This window comes from Takifugu rubripes, chromosome 3 (genome assembly GCF_901000725.2).
Source record: "Takifugu rubripes chromosome 3, fTakRub1.2, whole genome shotgun sequence".
Lineage (NCBI taxonomy): Eukaryota > Metazoa > Chordata > Actinopteri > Tetraodontiformes > Tetraodontidae > Takifugu > Takifugu rubripes.
In genome coordinates this window covers 11,187,921-11,209,082 of record NC_042287.1, presented here as the reverse complement: position 1 = coordinate 11,209,082, position 21,162 = coordinate 11,187,921, and the positions used below count along the sequence as shown (strand labels likewise).

The 21,162-nt window shown below is 47.2% G+C and overlaps 1 protein-coding gene across 7 annotated transcripts in view; it reads left to right on the top strand.

Moving 5' to 3' along the window:
- Nucleotides 1–21,162, top strand: part of LOC101075069 (ERC protein 2) — a 112,234-nt gene that overhangs the window by 46,438 nt on the left and 44,634 nt on the right. For 5 of the 7 annotated variants that reach the window (XM_029833220.1, XM_029833218.1, XM_029833219.1 and 2 more), the window contains 3 exons: nt 4,496–4,589; nt 6,785–6,958; nt 9,976–10,136. In XM_029833220.1, the coding sequence (XP_029689080.1) occupies nt 4,496–4,589; nt 6,785–6,958; nt 9,976–10,136 (429 nt within the window). The remainder of the gene's footprint in view (nt 1–4,495; nt 4,590–6,784; nt 6,959–9,975; nt 10,137–21,162) is intronic. The other 2 variants (XM_029833222.1, XM_029833221.1) reach the window with 1 other exon arrangement.

Here is a 21,162-nt window from a genome sequence, read left to right as displayed (position 1 = left end):
ACTGGCATGTGGCACCAGTAGCAACATGATGGCGCCCACCAACCGCTGTTTGCACACTGAGACTGGGCCAACGGTCCAGTAAAGAGGCCTAATCGACCCGTAGCTGTCGCTGTGCTCCGTCACTTATATAATTGGGAGCTCTGATTTGTCAAAAACATCAAGAATAAATATTTTTGCATGTGTGTTAGCGACGGCACACCTGGATCACTGCCTCCTCTGCAGATGGCTGAGAGAGAGGCCCACCATGATTAACGTTTTAATCTTTTTGTTTCTTTTGGAACACGCTCAGGTGGCCTGCTAACCAATATCTGACTGAAGGAAGAAGCGAGCAGCTAGAGATGAATGAATGTGGGCAGCAGGTCATTGTAATAAATTTCTTTTCTTAATCCTCGACCACGAGTCATCGGAGATAATGGAAGGCTGTTTATTATCTGTGTTTTATTTGCTGTCATGTGCAAAAGGCTTGTGAAATATATCTGTTTTTGCTAGTTGGATTGGAATAGTACAGAGCTCTGAAAGGTGTTATTAATCTCCAGCAGCATTAATAAAATGGATGAATTTGGTATATTTGAGCGAAGAAAAAAAAAAGATTAATGAAACATGGACCGGTTGGTGTCAGGTTTGTTTCTAGTTTTACTTTGATAAATGCATTCTATGTGGTAAAAGTGTAATATAGTATAATATTTTCTGGACATGTTTTGCTTTTCCAGTCCTATATTTTCAAAATTTCCTCAATGATGTCCAACTTCCTGCTCTCACCATGGCACTTCTGTTGACACAGTAAGAGCTCTGGTATGTCAGGGAGGGTTTGAGGAAATGGGAGAAATGTACGCTCTGTGCCTATGCGTGTGTGTGAGAGTCTGTCCTCACATTTGCTACATATTGACTACCAAACTCCTCATGCTGCTACCAAAGTGGGGCCATTTTTCTGAAGTGGGGCCAATTCGCTGGGCCTCACAACTTTAAAGGACCATTTGAGGTCGGAATATTTAGGTTAGGGTTAGAGTTGGTGTTGCGGTTAGGAGGGTAGCTGGTATGGTTAGGGTTAGGGTAGGGAGCTGGGTATGTCTACATCTCTATGAAGGTCCCCACACAGATAGAAATCTGAGAGTGTGTGTTAATTAACATGCTTATGATTAGTATTTTAATTGTAAAATAAGGACATCATTTTGTCTGGTCCTCATGACTTTAAATGTTTGAAGGTTAAGAGCAAGGTTAGGCTTGGGTTTAGTTTAGGATTAGGGTTTGGTATTTAGGTGTGATGGTTTGGCAAAAGGCTGAGGAGCCAGGAAATGTTTTCTGACAATAAAACTCCTGACAAAAAATAGAAGCTCGTACTTATTCATATTCTTTATTATTATTTAAAAAGCTGATGTGACAGTTCTACATAAATGTGGATATTTATAGCCCCCAAACCACTAATTCATCAGATGCCCCCACCGAAATGGTTGTAATTTATTTTTATTAAACCTCAATGAAAAGATAAATGACTCATCAACAGAGCATAACAAAACAAAACATCACACAGTCTCTGAATCAAATATTATTTACAGTCTTATTAATAACAGGGAAGGAAAGGCTGCAGTGGAAATACTGTAAATCAGTGTAAAGGGGAAAGCGTAGCTGGAGTGACAGTGTTTTAGTCTGAGGCTCCTCCACATCGTCACTGCGGCCACAGCTGCCTCCTCAAACACGAGTGGACATCCTGGCTGAGTTATGCAGGAGTGATGTGCATTCTCACCCGACATGCTTACGTTAGCATGAGTTTACGTGTGCGGGAAGGTGTACACAAAGTGTTTGTGCGAACACACTGTTCAAACGTGCAGGCCTGGATGTTGAGAGCCCCTTTTGAACGACACGCACCTTGAATCTGCAGTCATTTCTGTCCATAAAGTTTTTGACTTGCATTTATCATAAACTGTTAGCATTGCCGTAAGGACACTCCCTGTTGGTGCTCTTCCCCTCTCCTTTTCCTGCTCTCTGCTCATTGAAAAACACATTTCCTTCACGTCTAAGCCGCTCGTCATCCTGCATCAAGCAGGATACGCTCTGCAGATATATTTCCTCGTGCCATGACTGCTGAGAATGAGAGGATTTGCGTGATCCCTGCTGTTTATTAAAAGATTGCAATTAGAGGATAAAACATCCCTTCATACTACTCAGGGCTAAACTAAGAATGCCTTTGTGGCAACATCTGACCTTTTGACCTCAGCGGGGCTCTGCTGGAGACAATCAGCCGCATCACGGAGTAATAATTTAATGTCCACGATGGAGATAAAACTAAAGAGGCAAACCTTTCAGTCCAAGAGGAGACAAATCCAGGTGGACTGTTTATTGCTGGTCTGGAAGTTCAGACGTGGATAAAGTGAGGATGCCTCTGGAATTTCTCCGTTTAAGTGATTAACCAATCACAGTCCAGCTCTCTCTCATATCTCTACCTCATCTGTTGATTCACGCTTTACCTGGCCCCTCATTATTTTTCGCATGTGTCAAAACACTCACTTCTGATGGGTGGATGGGGGGGTATCAGCTATCAGGAGGTACCAGTGTGTCTGCAGGTTTATACACCTGCACCAGGAGCAGCTGTGTGTGATAGCCGATACGCCCTCAGACCTGAGTCTGTTCTCCACAGACATGCTTCAGGGTCCATAAAAACACACATGGACATCAAAGGATTGCAGTGCACACTGGTGCTTTTACTTCTCCCGCTGCTTTATAGATATGCACGAACGTACACGCCATGGACACTGCTATAAAAAGTCAGAGAAGAAGTCAGAAACATGCTGCCTCGGGTCAGAAAATCTGACGCCTCAGTTTTGAAAGTTGAGTATATATTTAATTTCCATCAATTGCACCCAAACACAACACACACATGCACGTGCGCTCACACACACACACACACGCTCACACACACACACACACACAAGCACACAGAGACTTCTTGTCTTAGAACATTCAGAGAATTTAAATATAAATATGCATCCACACACACGCAAACACTAGTCAGTAGACATGAACCCACGGAAACAACACACCGCACACCCACACACACACACACACACACACACACACACACACACACACACACACGGCTGCACAGACAGACAATCCATATCTTCTCACAAACACCTTAAAAAATAATCAAACACACCCTGGGACGGCTCTCCACACCCCCACAAAAAATGGAAGAAAACTGACAGTGACAAATTATCGCTTAAGAGAACCCTCCAACATTATAAACAGGCTGTGACCAAGCAGCTGCTAAAATGTACCACATTATTATTCCATATCCACACCAGCGTGTTTACTCTGGGCCAGACCTACAGGGTGCCCCCACATATGGGCAAATATTTGTTGTCATAGCTGTTCGAATAGTGTGTGTGTGTGTGTGTGCGTGTGTGTGTAATTTGGGAAATGAAGAGATGGGAATGTTTGGGATATTTTTTAGATCATTTCAACAGGAAATATAAAGCTTGAACAGGTTTTGTGGACATTAATTAACTATAATTACGCATTTATTTGCTGCGAGTAACTGCTTGAGCCTGATCCTGATGATGTAAAGTCAGTTGCTCGAGGTAAAGCAAGCGAGGCAGCTGTAGAGACTCTGCATGTGGATGTTTGTGCTGCGTGAAGTTCTAAAAAGCTGTCATAAATCAAAGTGGAAATCAAGATGGGTCGTTATCAGCAGACCACGAGTGCCGACATTCATGGTCTGATTTTATCAGCCATTAAAGATAAAATTGTTTTGATCTCAGAGGCAGTGCTCTGCGTTCTTATATTAGAGGACAGGATTTCATTGGTATTATCGCCATGAAAGGGACGGATTTTGTCCTTGCAGATATTAAGCAGAGGTATAGAAAGAGGAAGATCTTCTAACCCCCCCCCCATTCTTCTAACCCCCCCCCCAAGACGCTTTCTTAATTTGTCTCATTGTGGTTTCTTTGCATGTTCCTTTGTGTGTGCTCATATCTTCCATCTGCAGCACATGTGCTTGTGTGTTTTGTCTCAGGTTGTATCTTGTCCCAGTCGGCCATGTTGCTAAGACTGGGCTGAACATACGTGTTTCTGTGTTCTGCTCTGCAAACTGTAATCCTGCACGCTCCAACGTTCACGCCTCTCTTCATCCAGATACATAGATGTGTTCTGTACACGGCTGGGCTATCACGGCCATGACATAATGGCGGATATCAGTGCTCCTTATAAAGATGCTAAAGGTCCTCACTGTAGGACAGTTCAGATACTCCACTGGTGGTATATTTACCACAGCGGTAGGTGCGAGGAATGTACCCCAAAGCTCACAGTGGCCATGAACATGGCCGGACCGTTAATGCTCCAACCCCTCATTTACCCCCACACAACCAATTCAAAATGCTTTTAGTTGAGACAGCGCTGAAGGTGAAGCTGAAGGAGGTGCCTGCACGATTACATGTTGGGGAGTGCACGTCGTTATTTACTTGAGCTTTTTAAAGTTGTGATCTGTTTCCTTCATCTGAAGGCAAATCAAATCTCCCACCATCCAGAAGCAAATGGTGCCGGCTGAGATGAGGAAGGACCCCCTGACCGATGGACATCCACACTCTTTATCCCAGGTTTGAACGTGTGTGTGTGTGTGTGTGTGTGTGTGTGTGCATTCCTTGGCCAAGTCTTTGCCAGTGTTTCATGCAGCTCATGCTAGGCTAATTTCTCCTGCTGTTCTTTGTACTTTTTATTCTTCATGTTGTTTTTTTGTAAAATAATAACATTTCAGTCTTACATTGGTGACATTTAATAGCCAGTTAGATGCAAGTTTACATCCCCCCCCCCCGGCTCAGGTGGTGCGTCGGGGCTTCAGTCATCTTCCTCTTCTTCGGCGCGTTTATCTCGGGCTCCATCGGGGACAGCACGCTCCGAGGCTAAAAGCAAACAAACAGTGCCACCCCCCCAACCCACTCCCTGTCTGCCCCCATCCTGGGGAGTTTATGTGGGAACGTCTGATAGCATCTGTGCACTTCATCGTCTCCATCGCGCCACGCTGCGCTTCACGAACGGGGAGAAAACAGCCATCGGAAACGTTCCCTTTGAGCCTTCACACAAGCCTTTCATTTATCTTTTATCTTCAGCTGTGCAACAGTGAGAAGATTTACTGAGCTTCTTTGTAGTTTATTCAGGAGGCAGCCAACGCGAATTCTGTCCATGGTCGGACAAATTTACGTTTTAAAGCTGTTTCAGGCTGTATAGCAGAGATGTTTAGTCTGAATATGTGGAGCCAGGGGTCGTCGCTGCACTCTCTGCTAGTTTATTCAAGTGATTATAATCCCTCCATCAAACCAGAAAGGTCCAGATTCCATAATGATCCTTCCCCGGGGAATCAGGTGATGATCGTTCCTGGAGAAGACATTATTTGTCCAACTTTTTCCACTGCCTGCACCGCCGTTCCGCTTCCATATGTCTTCTTAAACGTCTGCAATACTCTCTGTTTACCAATAAAACTCACATAACACAGACGTGCAGCGTTACAGACAGTGGGGGGGACAGAAAGACCGAGTTCTCTGGTATTTGGTTTGACTCGGGGGTCCAGTAGTGGCAGCTCAGAGGTGTGTGTCTGTGTGTGTGTGTGTGTGTGTGTGTGTGTGTGTTGGGTGGGATCAGACTGGTCCTTGTTGATTCTGGTGCATCGAATTACTCCCCGTCTGCCACATCCAATTACAACGGGGGACGGCTGACGCACACAGCCTGCTTGTGTGTGCACGCGCGGGTGTGTGTGTGTCGCTCACCTCCAGCTGTGTCATGCTGACGTGACGAACTACAAGTATCCACTTGTGATTTGGCTGGCCGGGCTCTACATTTCATCACACTCGGGGATAATCCGCTTGCTCTTGTTCTCGTCAATGTCACAATTATGAGTCGGGTTATAAACCCTCGTCGACATCAGCTGCCTTTTTTTATGACCCAGCTGTGATATAATCGAATTTTCTTCTTGATGCCTCTTCCCCCTCCCTGCTTTACTTTTCATTCTCTTGTACTTCAATAGATAGATTTTCCAAATGCAGCTTGTACCCCGGAGCATTAGCCTATAGAGAATGTTATATAGGCTCCAGCCGCTCACTAACTCACTGAGATGATGCATCCTGAAACCCTCAACGGTTTAATGAAGCCTGATGTTTTACCACTGAGAGCATCGCCATCTCCTGATCTTGTGCTATAGATTAAGTCTAATCTCCCCATCTTCAGTTTGTGTCACCGACCTCTTCACGTCAGTCCACACGTCTCTTCCCAATTCCGTGACTTTGTCTCTTCCCAAAAGTGTGAACGTGTGAACGTGGAGGCGAGCTGAGGAGTAGCAGAGAAAGGCAGGATAGGAGGGGTTTATTATTTCTGTCCAGTGTTTTCTTTCATGGTTCCATCACCCAGTGTGAAGAGGGATCCCCCCCCCCCCACTCATCACTGGGTGTCAGAGCGGGCCACACACACACTCCACACACACTCCACACACCCACATGCGCTTGCTCATGCAGATGTTGGCAAAGGTCAGAGCACTTACACACACTCTCTCTCCATCAGTTATCACGCTCTTCTGTCTTGGCTGTGTGTCTTTTCGTGTGTTGTGTTCTTTCTCTGATTGAAGGATTTCCTTTGTTTCCGGCTTACACACTTTTTCATTTGAAAAGGGAGTGACTGCATGTGTTATCTAAAGATAATTCATGGTTTAAAAAAGCACAAGGCAAGTATTCCTCATTAAATCAAACCCTTATCCTCCTGCCTCTTGCTGCTTTGCTTCCAAAACCTCCCCCTCGTGCTTCTCCAGCAAACTCGTTTCGATCCTCAGCTTCCTCTCTCAGCTTCCCAGGAAGCCATGCGGGAGACGGCGGAGCGGCTCACCGAGATGGAGAAGGCTCTGAGGGAGAGCATGAACACCTCTGCACACAGAGAGGCTCTCTGGGCGCAGGAGGAGAGCGCCCGCGTTGAGGCTCAAAGACAGGTTGACGAGCATTGATATTAGACCTGAGATTCTACATCAGAACGCACGCACACACACACACACACACACACACACACACCAACACACACACACACACACGGCGCGCGGCCTCGAGTAAGGGCATCAGCGCATTACCTATCAAAACCTGTGAAAATACTGAACGGCACCCCCTTGTGGTTGTAAGTGTAACTGCAGCCATTGATTGGTAAATTGAGCTGACGTTAAAGGGACACACATTTGACTTATGTGTAACCTTTCTTGCTGATCTTGTTCTTCAGATGTGCTTTTGACTATTCTCTCGACTGAAAACCAACAAGGGCCAAAACTTTTAAGTTTTCGCCTCAGTTTTCATTGGTATCCTGACAAACATTAGTATATGTGCAACACACTTCAGGATTAAGCCTTGAAGCTTGAATCTTTCCTCCCTCTGTCCTGCTATCTGTCCATCTGACCACCATCTGGTTGGTCTGCATCTCAGAGTAGGACCACAATAGCGTCTGTGTGTGTCTGTGTGTGTATGTGTGTGTGTGTTCATTGTTGAGTGTAGGTGTGTTTGTGGTGGGAAAAAAGTAGCATGGTGAGGGAGTGCGTTTCCTCCTGGTGTGAGCGTGCATGCGAATGAGGACGACCTCGCATTACGGATGACCGCCACAAGTAATACGAGAGCAATCTGCGGCAAGACAAGAATTAACATTTTCAGGCCGTGTCGCCTTGAGCACACATATTGCAACACGTCGCCCAAACACACACTCAGAGACTGAAACGGACAGAGAGGAAGTTGGAACATGAGAAGGTTTCTGGGTAGAGTGAAAAGGTTCAACTGAGAGAGCTCTGCCATGCTAAGTGTTGCTCGTATTAGATCTTCCAGACTCCAAAAACTCTTGGTGTCAACATGGTTATCAAATGCGGTTCAGATCCTCCCGAGAAGTGAAGAAAGCATGGATCTTTTCATATGCACACGTTGTACAAGTGGGTCCAACTTTGAGCTGGTTTCACCTGGGGACAGCCTGAGAAACGGTCCAAACCCCTCCATTGCTACTGGGTTGGCACATTGGAACATCTCTAAACAAGAGGAGGTGCTAGCTATGCTAAAGTTTTTTGATAGATTCATAGGATAGATTCATATGCAGCTAACAGCGCCTCAAACTTGAAAGTGTGTGGCTTTCGAGGGGAGAGGGACCCGTCCTCCTGAAACATCACCTGACCCTGGCAGCATTTCAGAACCCCCCCCCCCCCGTGTCCTTTATTCTCATATTCCCCGTATCCCGTCTGCGCTGCAGTAATCAGTCTCATGACGTGTAATGCGCTGAAAGCCTTACATCAGCCCGACTTGCTGAAATGGAGCATGGGTAATGCCCTGGGTCACTTTTCTTCACACCCCCATTCTCTAAGTCTCTCACACCGTCCCTGCTTCTTCATGTCTCGCGTCTCTCTCCTGCCGTCGTTCCTGCTGTCCATCTGTTCTCCCTGAGCCCCGATTTCTCCCATCTGCCTTCTTAAGTTGTTCCCTTCAATTATATCCAGACGCTCCGTCCCTTTCTCTCCGTTTCTGTTCCTCTCTCCCCACTGCTCCCCCCCTCCGTGGCGTTTGAACTGGGCCTTTGAACCAGCAACACCAACACAAATGGACAAGAGGGATTTGGCCCTTACCTCTGAGCCCCCGATCAGCTTATCAGCAAAGGGGACTTTGGGCCAGACTTAGTCAGCCTTAGCCCGACTGGGGGGCTTTGCCTTGAAGTTGAGCTAAATTAGCACGCACAGGCTCAGCGTTAAGCTGATTAAACCCCTAATTTCGATAAAATGCATTGTATTCCTTATTAATGATGTGATTGTGAGGCGAGGGCTACCCTGGGTGGTGGACTAATGGGGGACTGGGTGGTTGGCGGGATGGGGGGGGGGCTGACAGACATGTGGTGAGTGTAAATGGAGTTGTGTGTGCGTGACATTTGGCTCGCCAGATGAAAAAGGCAAGATTTGGGATTCCTTTAAGCCCAAAAGAAGACATCAGACATTCAAACATTCTCCCATTTTGTACAGTTGGATGTCTTGTTGATCTTGGGCACATTAACCATCGGATACTGCTGAGGTTAGTTGTTGTTGGCAGGGTCATGTGGTGTATTTTATTTAAAACAATGCTTTGTTACATTTCCAAGATGTTATGACTGAAAGTTATCACTTTCCCACCATTCCAACTTTCCGCCGTCCCAGCTCACTCCGCTTTCAGCCTTTCTTCTCTCCCTCCATATGTGTTATTCATGAACAGTCAGTAAGAACATTATCTGACATCTGTGGAACACACCTCACAAAACGGCGGAGATGGAGAGTGTCTTGAAAATGTGTGAACGATTTGGCCCCTTCATAAAAGAGGCCCATTTCTTTTTTCATGTACGTACCCCATGGAGTGCTTTCCTCTTACACCTTTTTTGAAAAAACTTTTCTGTTTCTTCCTAATTTAGTCCTTAGATCCGGCATTCCAAAAATCCATCATTGGATATCATTTGATGACAAATCTCCAAACAATCTCGGCTTGAAGGCAGAAAAGCTCCAGTTTTCTGTCCTTCAGGCAGCGAACACACCTTCCAATCCATCCTATTGTAAACGGCTCCTTGTCGGACAATTAAGAACTTCCTGTATTTGGATAATGACGCCCTGAGGTCACATCCTGTGTGTCTGACACGTAGGATTACATGGCTGGAGGACGTGTGAGCGTGGAGGGAGATGCGGTTAGAGAGCGAAGCTCACCTGTGAGACTAAATTAATCGGGTTTTAGTGCAACAATTGCCTCAATCTGAGTCCTTTTACACGATTCAACCATCCCATCCTTAAAGAAACAGCACTGTAGTCTGCATCTGATTAGCTTATGTCCTCCATGTGTACGAGTGTGTTGCTGTAAGACTAATACTGTACGTCTTGTATGTTAAATGCTGCAGACGTTTGATGTTTGATTATTTATGGTCGGGACAGAAGAAAAAGCCAAACTGGGATTAAACCTTTTTTCTGGTTCTCTGCTCGAGCAGTTGGAGGAGCTGATGGGAGCGCTGGAGAAGACGCGGCAGGAGCTGGACACCACCAAGCTGCATCTGTCCTCCACCCAGCAGTCGCTGCACGAGAGGGACCGACACCTGAACAGCCTTCGTCAGGACAGACGGAAGCAGCTCCAGGAGATTCTGGAGATGAAGTTAGTCGCAACTTTCAGAGTTGAATGGCACTTAATCCCATTCCTCTTTGAGATCGCTCCTTTTCTCTTAAACCGGGATGAGTTAAACTGCAGGAACAAGCGAGGGCCATTTTGTTTTGCGACAGCCTTTCTTCATTTGGGGGCTGCTCCAGCTTCTGCCATGGAACTGCTTTTCTGTAATGGCTAGCAGAGTCTGGAGCACATCAGCCTCAGGCCGTGTCCTAATAGCTTGTGTCTCATTCATCTGTACAAAAACACTTGCAAAACATCAAACTGGGCGTAAACAGTGGACATGGCTATTGTTAGCGCTCACCACTGTCAAGTTAGTCTTTGAGTAATGGGAAATTTTGACTGTAATTTTGTTCTTCCCCTCTTGTAGATTGAGTCCGATGACCCATAAGCTGCAGAATACTCCTTCATGTTCAATGAGCGTGCGGCCAGTCAAAGAGATCAAATTCAACTGTATATCGTTACATGATATCGAGGGATAGGCCAGTAATCAATCGCTCCAGAGCTTCATAAGCGTAGAGTCCAGTAACCTTTGCTCAAAAGATTCCACCGCTTCCCTCTGCAGATGGAGCGATACCGGTGCTGCTCGCCTGATGTCCATGTGTTGCTCACCATACTTGTGCGACTGTTTGGCAAAAAGCTAATCTGTTGAAAGGATTAAAAAAAAATCCTCCAGCCCTGGATGGAGTTGAAAGGGCCCTAAAGTTTAATGATTTGTACGTCAAAAATCAGGCAATTTGGCCGTCGCAATTCCACATCAAATGGGTCAGCTGCTTTCCTAAACTCCTTGTGGTTGCACTCGCTTGCATAATGTTGTTTCTGTCGCAATATGAACTTTTGTAAAAGCTGCTCGCGGAGGGCTCAGACCGCTGAGTGTTGGAGTGTTGGCTCTGTTCGAGCTCATTTGTCGCAACCCAACCATTTAAGCACCTTCCGAGCTGTTAACGAAGCTCCGGATGTCTTTGTAATTTCTTTGGTGAAATAACTTGTGTGTGCTGCGTTGTCACTGATGTTTTACACGCTAGCTTTATGATGTCCCTTAAGCTATTGCTAATTTATGTTGGTTTTATTCATTTATTTTATAGCTGTCACCAGGACCTCACCCTCCCTTTATGGCGCCCCCTGCTGGCTGGTACATACCCTTAATATGTCTGCCTGTGATGTGTGTTTCCTGCAGAAACACAGCGAGTGAGTGAATGAGTGAGTGAGCGAGCGAGGGAGAGAGAGAGAGTGTGTGCCCTCGCCCTCGCCCTCGCCCATGCAGCACACACGAAGTTGTGATCCAAAACATGTTTCTGTCTGTTCCAATTTTGTCCGTCCAAACATCACCGGGGATGTTTAGCAGAGGAAATGCACTGCAGACTCCAGACTCCATCCATGCTTCTCCAGCCAGGCAAACACTCCTCGATCCGACACACCGGGGACACTGTTGTACTTTACTGGAACCGGGCTCAAATCATTATATTATCATCAGAAAGTTGTCTGAAGAGGAAGACGTTTAGTTTGATGGTTGGTTGACATAAACAGCAACAGACGGCCTGGGATTATTTTCCTTTGAATCTGAGATGTTCGCTGAATGCGAGTCCATGCTGGTAAGAGCTAATAGAGGGGGGCACGGGGGGCACAAGTATGCGTGTGGTCTCCAACGCATCAGATTCTCTGTGTGTCTTTGTGTATGAAGAGGTCAGGAGAAGGGGTTTGGGGGGGTCACTGATGATGAGGATTAAAAGGCTGTTGAACTGCAAAGCTTGGAAGCTTTGTTAGCCTGACTTAGCTCCGCGCAAGCCACAAAGATATGCACGCCGAGCATGCACCCGATCTCACTGGAACTCACATATAATCACTCATGTCGGCAGACATGCACGTACTTACACAAACGTTAGCTTTAAAAGGGGCCATATTCCCACAGTACGGCTCTGGTTCAAGTTAGCGCTGCGAAAAAACTAAACAGGAAAGATAAGGCAGGGAGCGAGAGGCAGGGCGGGCGAGGTTGGGAGGGAGGGAGGGAGGGAGTGGGGCGAGAGCGAAGGGGGAAAAAAATGAGACAGAAAATGAGAGGGAGGGAAGGGTGGAACGGAGGAGGCTACGCAAACTGAAGTATTGCAAATCTTGAAAATCATGAGAGTTTGATTGCGTGCCAAGTTTCTCCTTCTCGCCGCTGTAATGTGGCATTTGTCAAGAAGACCAACTGAAGCAAACCATGTGAGGCACGTTGAGAGCTGTGTGTGTGTGTGTGTGTGTGTGTGTGTGCATACCAGAGAAAGAGAGAGAGAGAGGGAGCCGTCTCTTTTCAACACTACTAATGAAAGAGACAAGGGGGAGAAAAATAATTTTCAAAATCTGCTCACCGCTTGCTGAGTTGCTCCACGGACACGAGGAAACAAGAGCATTTTCGTATTTGCCCTCTTCAGATAGAGAGCCGAATGCTTTATGTACGTAAGGAGCTGTGCACGTCAGCTCGATCACCGCACACCAGATTCGGTTTCACATATTGTACAGTACTCAGGCACCCAGACACAGATGGCCTCCAGAGGAACCGGCCATTAAATGAGTCTCGGGTCACAGGGTGTAGGGGAATAATAGAGAAATTATGTGTTTGGACATTTTCAATAGCTCGCCATTGAGATGTTTCCGTAGTCTGAATGGGATTATACAACATGCCACAACATCACAGTGGCTTACTGAACCTGATCCTCCTGTAGACATTGGGAATGTAGCTGATATTATCTCTGTTTAGGTTTTAGCGATGGAAAATGACGATAGCGCCGAGGATGGTAGCGGGCAGCTTTAGGGCGCCTCAGATGTAGCGGTGACAGTGCTTTTGTCCTTTTTTATTTTTATTTTTTTAAAGTAAATAAAAGGGAGCCTTCTGGTATTAGCAGTAGTCTGCAAGGTTTCGAGGGAAACGTGAAGAAGATGGAACAGCAGACGATTGGAAAAGAGGGATGATGGAGCGGGAATGTGATTTACAGGGGGGGTGATTAATGGAGGGAGGAGAAGGAGGATGATGGAAGTGGTGGCAATAAGAACTGGGGAAAGATCAAGTAGAGCAGCGAGGGGTGGGAGTCTGGTTAACAGAGGAGAGCGAGAGGACGGGGGCAAAGGGTGGAACCACATATCAGCAAACACCTGTTCCGTGTCCAAAAGAACCTCATACTGGTTAATTCACACTCAGCGGCTGGATTCCTGCACAGCACAACCCAGACCCCATATCTGTTCCTTTGCAAAATTCAACTTATTTTAATAACTAGACGTCCTGTCTGCACAATACCATCGCTATGGCGACCAGGACCAAAACAGTCTGAGAGTCAGCTGTAATGGCAAGGTCGTGTCCCAGCTCACACAGGTGGGGGGGGGGGCACACACACTTAGATAAACAGCCTCCGAGTGCATCCAAAGAAAGCATAATTACAGTAGTCAAGCTGTATTGTGGTCACGTATCAGTCTTTTTTTTCATCACATCATCCTGAAGTGTGTGTGCGTGTGTGTGTGTGTGTGTGTGTGTGTGTGTGTGTGTGTGTGTGTGTGTGTGTGTGTGTGTGTGTGTGTGAGGAAACCACGCGTCTTGGTAAAAACGTGCGGCCGCGTGTGTTCATTGTTGTGATAAGTAATGATGAGACTTTAAGGGTCGGCGTGGAGCGTGAATGGGATCCTGTGTAGCGCGGCGATGGGGGGGGGGGACCACACATCAGTTCCCTGTGAGCCGGATTGTGCGTCCCTCCTCGTGGGAACCTCGAGCCATTCATCATGTCTGTCTGTGCTCCCGTGCCCTCTGACACACATGTTTGCCCTTGGCATGTGCGCCGGGGCCGGATCATGCTCCACCCTGCTCCTCCTCCTCTTCCTCCTCCTCCTCCTCTTCCCTCTGTGAGGTTTTGTCAATGGAAGGCTTCATCACTCCAAAATCCCTGCATCGGGGCCGTGAAGCCTACCTGCGTCTCCTGTCAGTCAGTTCCTAATGTGGGAGTCTCTCTGAGCTCCACCAGACAGTTTCTCCATGCACCGCTTCCATCTCCTGAAACTGGACTTGATGGTTCCATCCCATAGTCACCAGACCGTATCATTGCTGGATGTGCCACTGTTAGGGCAGCAGCTCACTCCACTCTCTGGTTTGGCTGTTTTACCACCATTTATGGTTACATTTTTATCACTACTAATCTGTAAATGGGGTTTTACTCAGGCGGGTTTTTGCTTTGGCAGGAGACGCCCCACCCTGATAACTCGGCTCTCGGGCCGTACGTGCAGGGAAGGAGCGGCTGGCATCAGCAGCTGTGTCATTAAAACCGCTAACCGCTGAACGGAGGGAAAACAAATGGATAAACTGTTGAAGGGACGGTCGAGCCTGTTTGGGGATTTGGTCAGGATGCCTCCTGGGCGTCTCCCAGGAGCGCTGCCGGCACGTCCAGCTGGAAGGTCAACCGGGGCAGACCCAGGACATGCTGGAGGAATCCTCATTTACCGTTACAAGTTCTGGCTGTATTCAGTATTGCTGCAGGTCATATCTTTTATTTAATGCATCAAACACGAGTCCATCTTGTAATCAACCATGACAAGAAAAATGGAGATAATATCAGTGAAGCCAGGCCCATGTGAACGACCTCAGGCCTCTTTCATTATCTGCAGTAATACTCCTATAAAGTGATTCCTCTGAGCACCGTGTTTAAAGCAGCTTCATTAAAAGAAGTTTTCCTGGCTCCCCCAAAAGTCCCTTCAACACTTGATCTGGGTTTAAAGAAAGATGAGCAGTCTGGCTGCCTGTGGTCTGAGAGCTGCTCTTGTCCTCGTACGTAACGGCACCGGAGTAATGACCATAAAGTCCATGTCAAAATGAAAGACCATCGGAGGACACAACTGAGAGGATATTGCAGATATGTGTGTGTTTGTTTGGCGAAGGTCAGAGACACAGGAGTCCTTCAACAATGAAACTATTCAGTGATTTAAAGTGTCTGACGGCTCAGGAGAGAACTGAAACGGGCGAATCGGGGAGATGTTCCGTGTGGACGCTGCCTCGGTCGCCGTCCGTCATTCTGCTCTTGTCTGTCCCCGCGTCCCCCCGTCCCCTCTAACTTCCTCTCAGTCTTGAACGCTCTCCTGGCATTGGCCTTTCTTTTTCTTTGTCTTCTTTTATCTCTGGATGGGTGGAAGAAGGTCTGGAATTTATCACACATACCTAATAATTACTATCACAGGAAACGGTCCTGAGGAAGTAGGTGCACCAGGGCTGCTAATTAGTTTCAGTCGCAAACACACACACACACACTAATTAGTGTTATTTGACTGGTGTAGAACTCTCGGGAAAGCCCGATCTAATTGGCCTTAGGGAGGCTAACACCCCGAAGTTTACGCAGTTGTATAAATCTCCCGTCTAATTGATTGGTGCTTTGTGTCTATGTGTGTTGTGTCGGAGCTTTTAAGTTCGTGCACGAGCGGGCAATTGATTAGGTGCAGCCATAAAGAGGCCGACAGGGACACAGGATGTGGAGGTGACCAGCGACGGCCCCCTGAACAACGGTCTTGCCCTCAGGCGTCACCAGAGGAACGAGGGGACGAGGAGGAACAACGCAAAGGTCAAAGAGGAAGCGTCACAGCTTGGTTGGCGTGCGAAAACACAATCTCAAAATGAAATAACACGCGTGTAAACCCGGTGGAGCCTGATTCAGTCTTTTTTTACGGAACCCAGTTTTGTCAGACTCTAAATCAGCAGCGAGACCGTCAGCTCAGGCCAGACGGGGAGTTATTTTGAACGCTGGATGTGCCGCAGCATAAAAGAGCCATTAAAAACAGCGGCTCAGTTAAACGGTCTCACGGTTTACCATTATGGGCACGTATACCCACACGGGTGAGTCACTGGCACTTACTGGCATTCAGTCACACACAGTAAACACCTCGGAGACTCTGTGGTTGGCATACACACCTGAACTTAAGCTCCCGCTTTTTCTTCCACTCTCGCTTTGTAGCCACGACGGTGCGGAATGTTTTTCTACAGTTTCGTTTATTGGTGCAGTCTGGCGCAGCGCGCACATCTCCTGAGTAGTTATTTTTTACTGCTAAACATTATAGCCTGTCTGTGAATAATATTAATAAGACAGCATAAATATTTCAGTGTTCCGTTGATTTAAAGGTACATTTTTTTTTTTTTTTTTTTTTTTGCCAACTGACTGAAAATGAATTTTTCAGGCACTGAAAAGGGAACTTTTGAATGAACTCTTTCCCAGTACCAGACTGGTTTTGATGCTACACACCAGCCGTCACACATCACAATCGCCCCTAGCTTCCCTAGCATGTCTATGTTTGTGCGTCTGTGAGAGAGAGAGAGAAAAAAGAGAAGAGTCAGAAAAGGAGAGAGGGAGAGAGAGATGTGTTTAATTCAGGGATACAGACGCAGACTGTAATTATCATTATACTTCTCGGCAGTGGCAGGAAACAGCCCAAGCAAGTTTGGATGAGTGTGTATCCTGGCCGATGGGCTCCGAAATGTTTGTGTGCAAAGACCAACATGCGTGCAAGAAATTTTCTGCGTCTCCGTGCTCGCAAAAACAACGCACGTGTTCGCGTAGAAAGCCGCAGGTCCCAGCGCCGAAAGAGGAGCAGGTCGTGCCAGCGCCCTCGCGATGATTTTCCCCTTTGTTTTGGCCCCGCTCTCCAACGGTTATGGGCCTCGGCTAAATGCAGAAGTGTTGGAAACACGAGCGGACTCGGAGCTCGGGCCGCGCACGGCGTAGGGATGGAAAGAGAGGTGAGGAAGATGGGGAGGTTGGGAGAAAGGGAGTAGAAATTAATGGGACTCTCATATCTCACTAAATCCGGACTTGCATGTGCGAGCACCCTCGGCCACGCCGCACGTTAGCTTCCACGACCCCGCAGCAAAACTCGCCTCTTTTTGTTTTCAAGATATTGAAGTCAGAGTCCAAGAAAAGCCAAAACCGCTGAATAGAGACGCAGAGAGAGCGAGCAAGAGAGGAAATAAACACACAAAAATAAAACCCACAGTTTATTTGAAGCCAGCGTCACATCTATGCAAGATAGCGACCGCAGCTTAATCTGTGTAGGCCTTCTTCGTTAAGGCTCGCGTCGCCGAGGCAGAAACTGCCGTCATGTGGATGGAAACGCTGCGTGGATACGGCGTCGCTCGCCATGAAATAAACAACGCAGGAATCCCAGAGTGAGAAGAAGGACTGGCCGATGTGTAAGCAGGGAAAATAACATCAGCCTGTGGATGGAAAACAGACGAGGCAGCGTGTGCATGCATGAATGGGGATGTGACCATCTGTGAACGTCTTAAATATCACTTTGTATAGGCCGGGACTAAATCCTGATCAAATCAGCGTTGCTAGTGTGAGCTTCAAATTAAAACTGGAGCTGCATCGTAGCTGCGTAGCCTGCCGTTTGAGGCCCGAGCTTGGTCGTTTTCCCGATTATTATTCTAGAGTTTTGATGCATTTAGAGAAGATACACTGTTGGAAGTTAACCGTGGTGTGTTTGCTTTCACTCCAGTCACATGTTTATACATTTGCTTATCTTGAACCAACTGCATTCTGCAAATAAACCATGAATCACTTCATCCAGAAAGGCACAAGCGTTTGAAAATGAGTCTCCTTTGTTTAGTCTTGCAAATGGAAGCCAACTCAACCTTATCTAGATTTATTTTATTTTGCCTTTGGACTTTTTAATAAAACAAAGTAAAACCTCTCATGGAGAAATCTTTGATTAAAAAGAGGAAATCTCTTTTGCACTAGTTTTTTTCTCTCTCCTCACAAAGCTCTCCGGACAGTGGGAATAAAAAACCCACAGTCTCAACTACAACACCTGACATGTCCAGTTTAAATGTATTATTTAAACATCTCTCATATATTTTAGAACTATTCTTTGTCTGTAGCCCTGTCTCACACACACACACACACACACATGCACGCACACACGCACACACACACACACGCGCACACGCGCGCACGCACACACACGCACACAGTGGTCCGACTGAAGCCACAGGTCTCTGGGTTCACCATTTACTAAAATCAAATGTGTGTGTTTGGCCTTGGGTTACACACTCGATTGAATTAGAGAAGAAGTGGTCGGCATGTTCTCGCTAACACACAGAAACACATTGGATCCAGCAGGAACGCAACTGGAGTTTAAAAAAGAAGAACCTTGTGTGTCTTCTTCCATGGGGAAGGGCTTTTAGGTGATAAGATCGACTCGGGGCGCTCTCACATGCAGGATTCCTGAGCACATCAAACAACAATAAACCACATCACAGGGACAGGAAGAGCTAAGTTCCATTAGCCAGCCCATAAAGAATATGTGCATGCGTAACAGGAGAGCTATGCTAGTCACTACAAAAGGTTTACACACATTGGCAAACATGAAGAGGTATGTGTGTGCACGCACACGGAAAGTGTAGACGCATGCAAGAATGCAGTTAGAGAAATGCACTTGCAAACATTTTGGTGTCTTTATCACAATCATCGGAGCACATTCTGCATTTTATTCATACCAACCGGGTCTTAAAGATAAGTAATATGCGCTCTTAAAATATGGAATGGGGCTACAATGGTGTGGAAACGTTCAAGAACGATACAGAAACCTGGCAATCATTCATTTATTGCTATGCTGACTCTCATTCTCTCTCTCTCTCTCTCTCTCTCTCTCTCTCTCTCTCTCTCTCTCTCTCTCTCTCTCTCTCTCTCTCTCTCTCTCTCTCTTTCTCTCTCTGTCTCATAGCTCATACTCCTCTTACCTGACCTGTTCACTATTTCCAGAAAGAGACATCTCTCTTACCAAGTGTTGAGTGATAAAAGGCCAAAGAGACACCTTAATACAGCAGGGGAGAAGGAGGAGGGGGAGACAGAGTGAGGGAGGCTGACCCAGATTGAGTTTTAGGTGTGTTCCTTCCATTGATTTGAAACAGATCTTCATCTCGGTTGCTCTCCAGGCGGCTGGCTATCACCTTCTGCTCGGGCTTAGGAGGATCTCGTTCGGGCCCGACGACCGCCTTGAAAGGCCTTGAAAAATTTCCTCTGAAGACATAATGCAGACTGTGTTTATTTGAAGCTCAGTAAACAGCAGAACACAGTCAGGTGAGCAAGCAGTTGTATAACGATGACAAATTGAACCCAATAACAATATGAAATTTTAGATGGGGCCCACCCAGCTCCATGTCAACCCCTCTATTATGAATTAATCCAGAAGCTTAGGCGGTCTGCTAGCATTACAGCCATTTCCCTGCCAGTCAGCATTGTTCCTCCCGCTGAGGTTGGGAATGTATTCCTGAAGATGACGCGCACAAACAGCACCGGTGCCACTGGTGCCACACAGATGCTGCAGCAGAGGCTTCCTGTGAATCCTTGGCCTCTCCGTAGGTGTGTTTGTGAGTGTTGTGGTCCGCGATATCACAGACCAGAGGAAATTCCTGGAGAGGATGCTCACAGCGTGTTTGGGGACTGCGGCCGGTTCTGATTGCCTGTTGCTCCTGATGTGTGTTCGGCTCTGTTTGAGCATGTCAGACGGAACCAGTTGGTGCCAGAGCTGACAAACGCACACACACACACACACAGACACACACAGGGAGAGATGTGGGGGTGGGGTCTGGAAAAACAACATGCTTTTTTTTATGGCGTTGAGGCGTAACATGAAACCTCGGACAAACACTGAGTAATAAAGCAATTGTGGCGCATTGTTTAGTTCCTCCTCCTGGCGCGGTCTGTTTGTCAGACTCGGAGCGTCTCGGCTTCCTGACATCAGTGTCGTGATATGTCACGTTGGGAGTTCAGCGCAGGATAATTACACATGCACAGGAGCGACACAAACACGGCGGCATAAACAGTGCACACGGAGGATAAAAGCCGAGAGCGGCGCGGCACAGAAACCGACCTAAACGCGGCCGCACGACATCCGGACATGTCGGTCTCGTTGGGTTTTATACCCGGATTTCCCAAATGTTTGAGGCAGCCTCTCAGTGGTGCAGAGCTGCAATCATCCTCTTTTGCATCTTCCTCAGAGAGCAGGAAGGAGACGTATCGCCTGATAAAACCTGGAAATAGAATAGCATGTGTGTTATCCATGCCGGAGAGTTATTGTGCATAACACAGGCCCCAAACAGCGAAACAGACACTGTGTTTGCAAAATTTACAGCACCCTCGTACATACCCAAACAAAGCTACGCATGCACACAAACACAGCGGGCTCCGGCGTCGTGTCTATACAGCTGCCGAACAGCTACTACACCCCTGATCGTTGGCAGGGCGTCAACGCCGAGGCAGCGCTGGACTTAATGTCAGATGTTCTATAAGACAAACTGAGATGACTTAGCAGTAAATCTGCTGGATCATCTGGAGGGAAGCGAGAGCTGATTCATAAAAAGTCAAGAGGAGGTGAAGCTCGAGGCGTGCCGTGTAACTCAAAAAATGATGGTCTCCCTTCCAGGTGATGATGAGGACTGTAAATGTTACAGACTGTAATGAACGTCCTGTTCTAGTCGTCTCTCTCTCTCTCTCTCCCTCACACACACCACCAGAGGACGGAGCAGCTATGTGTGTCTGATAGTTATCTATCTGTAAATCAGGGTGTCTGTCAGCAGCCATCTCTCGGTGCTCCGACGCTGCACATTTTTGTTATTAAAGCGATCTGTTCAGAGGAAGCCACAGGCCGGTGTGGGCCGACCCGACCCCAGGTACCGATTCTGCATCCGCTGCGTCTGCGGATCCATTTCTGCTTCATGCACCTTGTGTCTGGGCGCGAAGGCGCGCGGCGAGATTAATGGCAGACCCGAGGCAGCTGCAAGGGTCAAAAAGCGGGTGCACTTGGCGCTGACAGGATCACAAGGCGCACGTTTGCTGCTTCATGCACGCACTTGTATGTTCCTGCTCGCGTCTCCGGCTTGAAATGTTCGGTCCCTCTCTCTCAGCCCACAAGCATACGTGCACTCTGTTTATCCCCAACACGGTGAGCAAAGACCCCAAACATGTCAAAGAACACTCAAACGTGCACGGATAAGGTGTTGGAGCCCGTCGTCACCCCC